The sequence below is a fragment of the Pristis pectinata genome, chromosome 11 (genome assembly GCF_009764475.1).
Source record: "Pristis pectinata isolate sPriPec2 chromosome 11, sPriPec2.1.pri, whole genome shotgun sequence".
In the NCBI taxonomy this organism is placed as follows: Eukaryota; Metazoa; Chordata; class Chondrichthyes; order Rhinopristiformes; family Pristidae; genus Pristis; species Pristis pectinata.
Window position 1 is genome coordinate 39,696,262 of NC_067415.1, and position 13,619 is coordinate 39,709,880.

The window sequence follows — 13,619 nt, forward strand, 5'->3', positions numbered from 1 at the left end:
AAGGAACCATTATGAGGCAATGATCATAATATGATAGAATTCACCCTGCAGTTTGAGAGGGAGAAGCTAAAATCAGGTGTATTGGTATTACAGTTAAGTAAGGGTAATTACAGAGGCATGAGAGAGGAGCTGGCCAAAGTTGATTGGAAGGGGAGCCTAGCAGGGATGATGGTAGAGCAGTAATGGCTGGAGTTTCTGGGAGTAATTTGGAAAACTCAGGATCATTTCATTCCCAAAGAAGAAGAAGCATTCTAAAGGGAGGATGAGGGAACCGGTGCTGAGAAGGGAAGTCAAAGACAGCATAAAAGCAAAAGAGAGGGCATTAGTTGTGATCTTTCAAGAATCATTAGATTCAGGAATGGTTCAAGAGGGCTGGAAAATCACAAATGCCATTCCACTCTTTAAGAAGGGAGAGAGGTAAAAGATAGGAAATTATAGGCCAATTAGCCTGACTTCAGTGGTTGGTAAGGTTTTAGAGTCCATTATTAAGGATGAGGTTTCAGGGTACTTGGAAGCACATGAGAAAATAGGCCAAAGTCAGCATCGTTTCCTTAAGGGGAGATCTTGCCTGACAAATCGTTTGGAATTTTTTTGAGGAAGTAACAGGCAGGATAGACAAAGGGGAGTCAGTGGATGTTGTTTACATGGATTTTCAGAAGGCCTTTGACAAGGTGCTGCATATGAGGCTGCCAAACAAGATAGGAGCCCATGGTATTACAGGAAAGGTACTAGCATGGATAGAAGATTGGCTGAAGGGCAGAAGGCAAAGAGTGGGAATAAAGGGGGTCTTTTTTTGGTTGGCTGCTGGTGACTAGTGGTGTTCTGCAGGGGTCGGTGTTGGGTCTGCTACTTTTCACATTGTATGTTAATAATCTGGATGGCTTTGTGGCCAAGTTTGTGGATGATACAAAGATAGGTGGAGGGGCAGATAGTGCTGAGGAAGCAGGGAGCCTGCAGAAGGACTTGGACAGGTTCGGAGAACGGGCAAAGAAGTGGCAGATGGAATACAGTGTAGGGAAGTGTAAGGTCATGCACTTTGGTAGAAGGAATAAAGGCATAGACTGTTTTCTAAACAGGGAGAGAATTCAGAAATTGGAGGTACAAAGGGACTTGGGAGTCCTAGTGCAGGATTCCTTAAAGTTTAACTTGCATGTTGAGTCAGTAGTAAGGAAGACAAATGCAATGTTAGCATTCATTTCGAGAGGACTAGAATATAAAAGCAAGAATGTAATGCTGAAGGTTTATAAGGCATTGGTCAGACCACTTTTGGAGTATTGTGAGCAGTTTTGGGCCCCATATCTAAGGAAAGATGTGCTGGTGTTGGAGATGGTCCAGACAAGATTTACAAGGATGATCCTGGGGATGAAAGGGTTAATGTATGAGGAGTGTTTGATGACTCAGGGCCTGTACTCACTGGAGTTTAGAAGGATGAGGGGGATCTCATTGAAACCTACCAAATATTGAAAGGCCTGGATAGAGTGGAAGTGGAGAGAATGTTTCCAGTGGTGGACCAGAGGGCACGGCCTCAGAATAGAAGGGCGACCCTTTAGAACAGAGATGAGGAGGCATTCTTTAGCCAGAGGGTGGTGATTCTGTGGAATTCATTGCCACATATGGCTATGGAGGCCAAGTCATTGGGTATATTTAAAGCAGAGGTTGATAGGTTCTTGATTAGTAAGGGCATCAAAGGTTATGGGGAGAAGGCAGGTGAATGGGGTTGAGAAGGAAAAATAAATCAGCCATGATGGAATGGCAGAGCAGACTCAATGGGCCAAATGGCCTAATTCTGCTCCTATGCCTTATGGTCTTACACCAGACTGGGTCACCCTCCCTATCATGGATATTCCCTTTTGTTCTCTCCACCTCCTTCCCTGCAAGTTTAAATATGACCGTGTTCTAAATTTTCCCAGTTCTTAAGAAAGCTCAACAATCTGAAATGTTAAATCTGTTTCTCTCCACAGCTGCTGCCTGACCTTCTTGGCATTTTCAATATCTTCTGTCTTTGTTTCAGACTTCCAGCTTCTGCAGTTTTTTTTTGCTTGTCTGTCTTCAAAGATGTTGGCTGACCTTTTTAATATCTCCAGCATTTTCTGAGATCTTAAATCATGTCAGCAGCAATGAAGTTTTTCTTCCTGGTTCAGCTTTAGGGGATGCAGTTGCAGGATTTTGCCAGGGGAATTAGAAAGCGTGCAGGAGCAGCCCATACAGGAAACATCTCCATGCTCCATGGAAAACAATTTTTGGAAATGTTTCAATTGCAGCAAAACTTCAGGGATCCCGATGGTTTGGCATCTGGCTCAATGGGTGATGTTTGTAATTTTCACTCAACTGGGCACCGGTTCCTTTGCCTTCATCTACTCACCTGGTTCCTGTGCATCCCCAGTTACTGCATTAAACTCACCTGGTTCTGTTGGCAGCATTCCTTAGGATCTTATCTGGTTCTATTTTCTGTGCTCCCTTTTAAACTTACTGAGTTCACTGAAATGTCATTACGTAAAGTAAATTAAAACTGTATTGGACAAGCCGCTACTCCGGCACCACGAAAGTCCCGAGCGTGCCGGATTAAGGTTTTATTTCAATTTTGTGGGACCCGGAATCTCTGTTGTGGGTGTAAATTGCAGCGCTTTGCCACACGGGGGCGCTGCGACAGGTGCTGTGGCGGGGGTTGACCGCCCGGAGGCGCTACGACAGGTTCAGTGGCGGGTGGAGTGCAGTGGCGGGGGTTGACCGCCGGGTGGCGCTGCGGCGGCGGGTGCAGTGGCGGGGGTCGGCCGCCCGGCGGCGCTGTGGCGGCTGCCGGCGGGGTGCAGTGGCGGGGGTCGGCCGCCCGGCGGCGCTGCGGGCGGGGTGCAGTGGCGGGAGTCGGCCGCCCGGCGGCGCTGCGGCGGCTGCGGGCGGAGCCGAGCCGGGGCGGGGTGGAGCGGAGCGGAGCGCCGGAGCCGGGGATGGAGAAAGCGCGGAGTCGGGGACTGGATTGAGAGACAGGGCCAGGCGATAGTCGGAGCGAACGAGCGACGGCACCGAGTGGACGGGGCGGGGGGGGGGACAGCCGCCGGTAGCCGCGATTGGGGATGAGTGCGCGGCCGTGAGGTGAGCGCTCGCCGGTTACGTGACCGAGACCGGTCGGTGGCTCCGGCTCGGAGGGGCCGTGGGCGCCCGCTCCCCACCCGCCCGACCCGGCCGCCGGCCTCAGCCACCCCCACCCCGGGCCGCGACCCCGGCTTCAGGCTGACGGGCCTCCGCTGTCACCGGGGGCCCGGGCGCAGACACAACAGAGCGGCGCCTCCCCCGTGGGGTCTCCCGTGGGCGGGAGCGGGGGTGGCCGGGGGGGGGGGAGAGAGGGACGGGGGCGAGGCCAGAGCCCGGTCCCGCTACCCGCAGCCCTGCCACCGGCCGGGCGGCCGGCGGGCGCTGCTGAGCCGTAGACAGGAGCCGGGCGGCCGGCCGGCGCCGAGGTTGACCCCGGGGACGTCGGAGTCCCGCCCCCCCCCCCGTCTGGGGCGCTCGGGCGGATCAGTGAGCGGCGAGACGGCCCGGTGAGGGGGATCCCGGGTCACAGCCCAGCCCGCAGCGGCAACAGCCGGCACCCCTTCCCCTCGATGCCTCCCCTCAACCCGGCCACAAACTTTCTGCCGAGTCTGAGTTTCCCTTCCATCAGTCACCCATCCCACCTCCTGGCTGATGTGGAGACGAGGTGAGGCCAGGGCTGAGGGGGCGCCTCCGCTGCTGCTCACATCACTTCAGGGAGGAGGGCGCGGAAGAAATTTGCCGGGACTGTTCCGGCAACCACTGGTTTCAGCTCCAACATTAGAGTCGAGAAGCTGTGGTGCTTGTTCTTGGGACGGAGAGATTGAGAGGTGGTTTGTGTACCTTCCTGGTCATCTCATTGCGGGAGAGATGTGATTGCACCGGAGACGGCGCAGAGGAGGTTTGCGGAGATTTTGACAAAATCGCGGCTCTGAGGGAAGATTGGATAAGTTCGGTGTGTTTTCTAGGAAAGCTAAGAGGCGGCATAATTCCGGATGTATAAAATTATAAGGGGCTCAATTGGTGTAAATAGGAAAGACCTATTCCCCTTAACAAAGGGGTCAGAAACCAAAAGCATTAATTTTGATTGATTAATTAGCAGTTAGATAAAACACTTCCTTTTTTCATCCTGGCATTTGTAGGAGACTGGTATTTAATGCCTGTCATGATGGTGAAAGCACAAACCCTCATTTCATTTTTACAAACAAACAAATCTTGGGATGTGTTCAGGAAAAGCCATGAATTGTAGAGGTATAGACCTGGTGCTGCAAAGTGGGGTTGGATGAGGCTAAGTTCTTATTCTACAGGCATAGTTACAATGGGCCAAATGGCCTTCTGTGGTGTAAATATTCTATGATACAGGTATGCAATTTCGTAGTGAAGCAGAGAGATGTTGCTATTGGGTTCAAAGACCAGGGAAAACATTCAAAGTGGGTAAAAGGTAGAGAGAGGGAAGGAACATTTTTTAATGGAGAATAGTTATGATCTGGAGTTTACTGAATGTTTTCACTGCTCCTACAGAGTCAATTAAGGTTTTCTAAAGGGAATTAGAGAAGCACTTGAGAGAAAATTATTTGCGGGCCCATTGGCAAATAGTGGGGAAATGGAACTAAGTGAGTGGCTCTGGAAAGAACCAGTGTGGGCTTTATGAGCTGAATCCTTGTGTGCCAGAACAGTTCTGAAATCATATGATTCCAGTGTAAGCATGATTTCTTTTTAATTTGAGAGAACCTTTTACCTCCAATCTGTGAGCACACTTCTTCTGTAATCTGCACATTAATTGTGTGCTACTAAGAAGCAGTGAAATTTGCTTTACTACATTGGCAATAGCTGATCAAGAAATCTATTGTGACCATAGATGGTAATCAGATTTGCTGAGTACTAGATTTGGTGAGCAATTTCCAGTCTAATATCTTCACAGTTTAAATAAGAAATAGCCTCAGAGATTGATCTGTGATTATCTCAAAGAAAAAGGTGTATTAGAAAATTTACGCAAAACAATCTCTTATTGAGAAAGAATGCTTCAGATTAATCAATTCAGCTATGTTGTCCTTAATCTTTGAGGATGTGATCTCTTTCATTTGAGAGGATACTTTCTTTTGAAATACTTTCATTGTTGGGATATGGATGTCACTGACACGGCCACCATTCAGGTTAGAGATTGTCAATGCCTGGATCCTTCTAGTTGTTAGTGCAAGTCCAAATGTGTCCAGATCTTGCATGCAAGCACCAATTGTTTCATTATTTGATGAGTTGTGAATGGAACTAGGCATTTATTAGTGAACATCCCCACTTCTTACATTATGAAGGTAGGAAAAGATAGAACAACCAAAGATGGTTAAATCCAGAATGCTTCCTTGAAGAACTCCTGCAGTAAAATTTTGGGGACTGAAATTTGTCTATTCATTTCCCCCTTGATTCCCATTGACCAACTTTATTGTTTCCTTGATCAAATGCTGCCTTGATGTTATCTGACTTGGCCTTTGGAATTCAGCTGTTTTTGTTTGTGAGGCTGTACTCGGGCCTGGATCTGAATACTCTTGGCTGAACCCAAACCAAGGTTATTGACCTCATTGGTGACAACTTCCATAAATTTCCTAATAATTAAGAGTAGGCTCATAAGATGGTAATTGACCAGATTGGATTGTCCTCTTTGTGGAGAGAACATACCTGGGTAATTTACCATATTGTCAGATAGATGCTGGTGTCATAGCTGTACACAAGCTTGGCTACACGTTTGGTGAATTCTGCAATCCAAGTCTTCAGCCTAGACATTTGTTAGGGGCCCAAAGCCCGCAGGGTATTGCAGCTCCCCGTCACTTCAACTCCCCCTCCCACACTATCACAGATACGTCAGTCCTGAGCCTCCTCCACTGCCAGGATAATTCCAAGCGCAAACCGGAGGAACAGCACCTCATTTTCCATCTTGGAACCTTGCAGCCTAATGGCATGAACATTGAATTCTCCCACTTTAAGCAGATGTGGCAGAGAAATCCCTTTTTTAGAACTTCTGTGCATCTGCTCCCATGATGAGACTTTCCACTCCAGGACATCCAAGATGTCCAGCTTCTTTTCTAACTGGGGCTTCCCCCTGACTGTGGCTGAGAGGGCTTGAACCCGTATCTCTGCCATTTCCCGCACCTCTGCTCTCACCCCCACCCCTCCCAGACCCAATAGGGATAGGGTCCCCCTTGTCCTTGCATTTCATCCTACCAGCCTACGTATCCAACACATCATTCTCTGCCACTTCTGCCATCTCCAACGGGACCCGACTACCAAGCGTATCTTCCCTTCCCCACTCCTTTCTGAAGTTTATAGAATATTATAGAAGTTTTCAACTCTATTAATAGAAGGAGATGGTGGAGAGCCCTTTTCAAATTTGCTGTCCTTTGAAATTCATTTACTTCATATGTCAGCTACGATGGCTTGCAAGCTATGATTCTAACCACTGGGTCCCCATAGATCTGATCTGTGTGCAGACAAAGGAATACCATGTCATCACTCCAAACCTCTTCTCAGTCTTTATTCTGGCAATATTGCACCTTCTGTTCCACAGTCTTCCCATTGGAATAGAGTTAAGCTGCAAAACTAAAGGGAATCTGTTGAACCTCCATGGTTTCTATTCCAGAACCAAGGTCACCATAGCCTTGTTCATTGAGCTGCATACAGTTGATGCTAGTTTACGTGCTCATTCAGATACTGAGTTCCAATCATTGACTATTTCATTGAGACAAATATGAAAATGGGTCTTGGAGTAAAGACTTACAAACTGAAGGTACTCCACTTCCCCCCCGATGATAAAGGATCTCAATGGGACCCTGAAAAGGCATGATTGGGTGCATTATCTTGGGGTCATCACCCGATGAAGGTAAGCATCAGTTATCAAATTAACCACTTTCTCTAGTGTACCAGTGCAGTCTTTGGCTTTCTGAAGAAAAGTGCTCAGAGATCAAGATGCAGACCCAAGCCCATGGTCCACCAAACAGCAGTCCTTCCCTCCTGTACACCAAACATAAACTGCCTATAACAGGTACCTCAAGACACTGTCGAGGGACCACCAATGTTACATGCATAAAATCCTCTAAATCCAGTGATAGGATCGGGAAGCAAAATTATTGTCCTCTCCTCAGCGAACCTCCCCAATATTAAGCTGTGATTTTATTTATCCAGCTCTGAAGGGTAGGTCACACCATTCACATGCTTGACATAGATTCCCAAAACAGGCACTCAGCACTGAGCTCCATTATGGCAAGATATTACTAGAAGGACAGAGGAAGTGCTACAGGATGCTCTCAAAGCCTTCTTGACAAGATTAAATGTCCTTGCAGATTTATGGGGGTTTCTGGCCTGTAACCAATCAAAATGGAGAAAGTGCACCCTGGATCACAATGCGAATCTCATTGTTGGGAGCATGTAGAAACCCACTTGTCCCATAAAACACTTGTAGTAGAGTCTGCAGATTTCACTGGGTCTCATCAGAACTGATGTGGAGAGGCAAGAAATCCTCAACTCTGAAGAGTGTTCCTGTGAAGAGAAAGTGATGGCTTTTCTTTGAAGGAAAATCAGTGTTACCCAATTAAACTCCATCTTGATTCAATTTTTATTTTAGTTGGACTGCTATTTTAAAATGAGGTTTAAAACAAAATGTCTGTAGATAAGAGCAAAATTGCAAGGATGTAGTGAAATGCATTAGTATTGGAGTAATTGGATCATCCACTCAACTTGCTCATCTCTGCCAAGTAAAGGACTGATGGTCTTTCCAATGCCTCTGGTCATTTCCATAATACTCTATTCTAATTAATTAAAAGTAAGCACCAAATTAATACAATAAAATAGTCATGCCTTTATTACTTTTTATTTCTCAACCTTAGTTTTAAAATTTGAAACTGAATGCATGAAAAATGTGGTCATTCCACCTCTCGCTAAGTTTCTGTGTTCACGGTTAAAGTGTTGACTTCATTGGATGTTCACATTTGAAGGCAAGTAACTTATACAAGATTAACCCAGGCATTAATCTTGTTAGGTGTGTATGTATAACTGCTCCACTTTGTTTTGCCTTAGAAGCAGTTCCATGGTATTTTGAAAGTTAAGGATACAAGTATTGGGGGAAGAGTGTCAGTGGGTTGATAGAGCAGAGGAATGATGGCAATGATGTACAAACCTTGTTACTTTATAGGAAATGTAAAGTTTTTGTGTGGCTAGGAAAATGTTCTATCACAAGATTGTACTTAATTTTTGAAGTATTTAGCAAAGCATTGCTGGTAGTGTGGGAGAGTGGAATAAACTGTGAAACTAAATGCTGAGATTTATATGCACCAAATACCTGTGGGCTTTTGTCCTGTTTATGGGTTGACTAATCATATCCTGGCCAAATGTGAGGAGCCAAGTGTTTGTACATTTAAGAGTAACCCTTAGCATGTAAACATTTCTTGCAATCAATGTTTTGCTCAAAAACTTGTATATACACACAACACTGTATTTTGAGAGGACAGATGGAAAAATAATCAGAACCATAAATAGCAACTTTAATGTACTGCACACCATAAAAGGATACAGCCTTCCCTGAATTCTGATGTGCTTGCACACATCGATAACAGGCAGATTATGACTAAGTGAGCTTGGACCATTATCAACCCTCAATTCTTAATATCTTGCATATGCATGAAATGTCTGTCATTTCTTAGTAGAAGCTAGAAACTTGTGTTTTGCGGTCCAACTGAGAGATGAGATAATATGGATGGTAATGATAAGTCAGTGGTGCTTGAAGAGGAGGGGTAGGAGAGAGGGGATGTTATAGAGTTGTGATGCGCACTGTGCAGCCCCGGGACTGGATCCAGTCCAGGCGACAATATCATCTGATTGGCACTCACCATTCCCTTAACTGCACACAACAGAGCTGGAGATTAAAAATTGAATTCTGCCACAATTACTATTCATAAGTGACAGCAAGGCCATTTTTTTTGTTACTGTTGCTCACACTAGCTGTGTTATTGGCTTTAGTTATCACTGGGTTGACACACATGGCAGGTTAAGCCTCCTAAATTTTCCCAGCAAGCAAATGCATATCCCAGATGAAATTTACTGTGTTTCAGAAGTAATTGTTAACTTGCTGCTTGTTTATTTGCTATGGGTTATGGAAGGTCTAGTTTTGGTCCACCAACACTTGTGTTTTTGTAAATCAAAGGTTGATCTTAAGGAAGGATAAAAACTCTGGTAACTCCCCTTTCATTCATTGGTTTGTTTTTTCTTTCCTTGCCCTGCATATTTGCAGTAGCAAATAGGTGAGACCTGCCCAACTTTGAAACTCCTCCATGCTCTTTGGCTTGTCCTACTCAGCTTAGCTGCAAGAAAACTGCTCCAGCTCTGGTCTCCATGAGGAGTGCAATGGCAGTGTGCAATTGACAGTGATCAGGGTGTCCCAGGAAGTTAGGGACTCCTGAATTTGCATGAGTGGCCCTCTGAAACATCTCAGATTATTCATGTAGCCCAACTGACAAAAAAAGTTGTGCATGATTGCTACAGAGAGGTGCGTGTGTACCACCTTGTTGAAAGATCTGTGTGAGGTGCTTAAGATATCATGTGTATTCAGCTGGTCAGAGCTGATTTAAAAAGAACACAAGCAGATTTTCCACCAGAATCAACCTGGGTCTTCTGGCAAGCAAGTCAATAACAGAGCTACTCCTAAGTCGGCTGAAGTGCAGCCTTTCAATCAATAGAGCCCAGGGACACAGTGATGCAGCTAGTAGAGTTGTCAACTGACAGTTCCCATGATCTAGATTCGATCCTGACCTCAAGTGCTGCCTTTGTGGAGTTTGCATGCTCTCCGTGACCACATGGGTTTCCTTTGGGTGCTCAGTTTTCCTTCCACATTCCACACCATGTGGATTAGTTAATTGGCTGCTGTAAATTGTCCCCAGTATTGGTGAATGGTAGGATCTGGAGAGAGCTGATGGGAATGTAGGGAGAATAAAATGGGATTAGTGTAAATTGGTGCTTCATGGTCAGCGTGGACTTGGTGGTCTGAAGGGCCTGTTTGTGTTGAATGACAGCCCACCACTTTCCACAGATTTCCCAGTTCTCAGACTGGGAAATCTTCATGCTGTTGGATAGTGGCTCGTTCTTCTTCCTTCCCCTCCCACCCCACCCCCCTGCCTAGCTGGGCCAGCTTGGTCTCCACTGTTAGCATTGCAGGTGCCAGCTACTTGTAATTAATTTGGAGTTTATAAAGTGCTAAGTTTAGGAGGATTGCCCAGCTTTTGCTAATAGCTATTGAATGGAATTGGTATTTACCTATTTAAATGCACACCTGGAACTTCCATGCATGTACAGTAGAATGTTGTAATCCTGAACTTACTCAGCAGAAGTGAGCATCGTACCAGTCAGGATGTGAGATGAAGAGGAATTTTAGGTGATCTAGTCTATGATTTGCAAAAGGCTGCTTTGCAAGTACAGCAAGTAATTTGAAAAGCTAACAGAATATTGTTTGTTCTTGAGCAATTGAACACAAAGGAATATTGTGATCAGCTTTGGTATTTTTATTCAGGAAGGATGTTATTGTGTTGGAAGTGGGTCAGAGAAGGTTTATTAATACTTGGAATGGATGGGCTGTCTTGTGAGGAAAGGTTGAACAGACTTGGCTGGAATTTAGAAGAGTGAGAGGAACTTGATTGAAATGTATAAGATCCTGAGGCTTCTCGATAGGCTGGATGTGGACAGAATGTTTCCTCTTATGGAAGATTCTAGAACTGGGGCTTACTGTTTAAAATTAAGTGGTCACCCATTTAAGGCAAATAAGGGAAAATTTTTTCTCTCTGAAAGTCATGAGAACACTTTGTGTCAAAGGTGGGTGAAACCTGAGTCTTTCGTTGACACCTTATTAAACAAGAGTGGTGAAAGGTTCACAGGCATAGGCAGCAAGATAGTGTTGGGGTTAAATTTGATCGGCCATGATCTTACTAGATGGCTGAATGGGCATTACAGTGGGGATAGTAAGTCTAAAGAAAAGTGGAAGGTAAATTCCTTACACATTTATTTCATTTTGTTTAATGTCTATTTGTTTAGTTTTTAAGTGTAGTATTTAATTTTATATATTATAATTTATTTTTAATTACTACATCTTTAATTTTTTAAACCTTTATGAACATCAGAGATATTTAAAAGCACATAATTTTGACAGCTGGCAAACCCAGTGTTGAGTTTTACTGGCTGTCAAAACCGTCAAGGGAGATTTTGGGCCATATCACTGGAGTTTAGGATGTTTCAAACTAAAAATATTCACCCTTTATATTCTGGCCAGGTATGTTTAGGTGTAGTGTGACTACTGGTGACAATTGCAAATGGACTTGTGCCAACAGGAGCTGGTTCATTGTGTGCAGAAGTGAAAAAATTTTGTGGCAGCAGCAATCAGGCTGGTATGTGCAGGCAATGTTGCAAAGGAAACACTAAGCGGTCTTGGGGGATGAATTATGAGGCTTTCTGTGATATCTTTTAAAACCTATATTAAATAAATTTCACCATACTTTCTACCTCTTTCTTTTGTGTACTTTGTTCCTCTTTCTTAAACCACAACGTTATTTTGATAGTTCCAGGTGTTTGATATTTCTGCAAAACAATCCTTCAAATTTCTCTTATAATGGTTGATCCTGTGACATCCTAGATTATGTTCTGTTTTGGTATGCTTCTAATTGTTGAAAGAATAGAAATGTTTATTAGATTTTATGATTCAGATAGAATCTTTGCTATACTAAAGAGCTGAGCCACATGCAAGAAAAATATGCAACCTCTCAATTTTTCTTTGGTGTTGTTGGAACAATTTTTCAGTGGCTTGTCCTTTGTGTTTTACTTGAATGACTGCAGCTTTTGCCAGTCAACAAGTGTAAATACAGCTCACAAATAAAGCCTTGTATGGAAGATTGGAAAGCAAATCTTGATGTTCCACACCAGACAATGGTTTCTTATTTGCACATTGAGTTGAATGGATATACAGAATCCAGGAAAATGTAAAATTTTCAATTACAGCATTGTTAATCTAGTAACATATCCACCTACTGTGCTGATGTGATGAATGCTATGAGGGCAATCTTAATGAGGTTTACAAGCAACAGAGCGCTGGAATTGACTAAAAGATACAGCATCACTGATTATAATGTCCTTGAAGCAGAGTATGTAGCAGTGAGGAACAATTTGTGGAATCAGGTGTTTTTGTGGGACGGATAATGTTAAGCGCAGGATTATTAAAATTCTGCAAAGCAGTGCTTTACTGTCAGTAAAGCTCTTTTCTTTCTCCTGATCCCAGTGTATTACTATAATATTACAGAAATACTTCTCTATTGTTGTACGGCTGAGCAGTCACAATAATGGCGATAACAGAAATGCATCTCCCAACAAATAAATTAAAAAAGGGTAAATATCACAATTATTTGCATTTTGAGAAATAGATGCAAGTATTTTCAAAGCTGAATCATATTTTTGAAGTTCCAGATCTAAATTGCTGTTTCCTGTTTAATTCATTGACCAAATCCTTGGAGTATTCTTGCCACACAATTCTGCAGATGTATTGCTCCCTACAGTGGCTGCTGATTTAATTCTATGCTTACTATGTATTGTATAGGTACTATTCAGAGCTAAAAATGATTTATACTAAATAAGTCCCTGAAAATTTGAGCAGATTATGTTACAAGAATGTGTTCAAAGTTGTAATGTATTCCTGGCACTGGGAGAGGAGGTTATTACCAAAACAGTAGAATGTTTTCACCTTGGATGCTGATATTTTGATGCAAATTTTGAGGATTTTCTATTTTCGGTAGAAATTTTTATTTTTGGGAAACAAATTCCTGCGATGCTTGTGCAGTGAATGTTGGAGTTATCTTTTGGATTCAGTTAACATTGTTTTTTATCCATGTAAGTTAACAAACAATCACAGCTTTGACTGCACATCTGTTGAGGTCATGTGCGATTCTGCTTTTTAATTGTGAATAATCCCACTTGCTTTTGCATTATATTTTCACATATATAAAGTTAAGCCATAATGTTCTAAAACCAACAATTTGAAATTAAATTCCAGAGAATCTACTATGAGCCGTGGAGGATGGAGGAAACGTGCCAGCGAAGGAGATGGCTGGAGAGATTGGGTATGTTCAGCGCAAATTGCCCGTAATATTCTGGACTTCTATTTGTAAATTTATTGATTTTTTTTCCTCTATATTTGAATACTGGTATTCAATCAAGTTTTAATCAAATAAGAATTGTCATTCCACTTGGCTTGGTTCAGCTGTTAATAGTTTTGCCTTGGAGTCAGATAGTCGTGGCTTCAAGGTCCACTCTAGAATTTGAGTTCATAATGCTTTACACTTAAGTTAAACACGGAAGGAATGAGGCAATGGGAAGATCCCATCTTCTGGATGGGATTCTAAATCAATCCCCATTTACTACTTATTAATGATGCAAGTGGATATTTTAAAACCCAATCACATTGCTCAAAGAATAGAGAGATTTCCAAATGCCATGGGATACATTCTTTCCTCAGCTGATGGCAAAAGCAGTAGGTTTATTTCATTGCTCTTTGAAGGATCTTACAAAGCACCTTTGTTTTA

The 13,619-nt window shown here is 43.5% G+C and overlaps 2 protein-coding genes across 4 annotated transcripts in view; one reads left to right on the plus strand and one right to left on the minus strand.

The window, feature by feature from the left end:
• The window catches only part of pdcl3 (phosducin-like 3), a 250,137-nt gene that overhangs the window by 231,178 nt on the left and 5,340 nt on the right, over positions 1-13,619 (minus strand). The window lies entirely within an intron of this gene.
• rev1 (REV1 DNA directed polymerase) overlaps positions 2,927-13,619 on the plus strand; it is a 67,478-nt gene continuing 56,785 nt past the window's right edge. For 2 of the 3 annotated variants that reach the window (XR_007957201.1, XM_052026764.1), the window contains exons 1-2: positions 2,927-3,090; positions 13,091-13,157. Coding sequence is in view for 2 of the 3 variants with exons in the window: in XM_052026764.1 (XP_051882724.1) it covers positions 13,101-13,157 (57 nt within the window). In the remaining variant the exon portion in view is untranslated. Of the gene's footprint in view, positions 3,091-12,340; positions 12,430-13,090; positions 13,158-13,619 lie in introns of those variants that run through there. The other variant, XM_052026765.1, reaches the window with a different exon arrangement.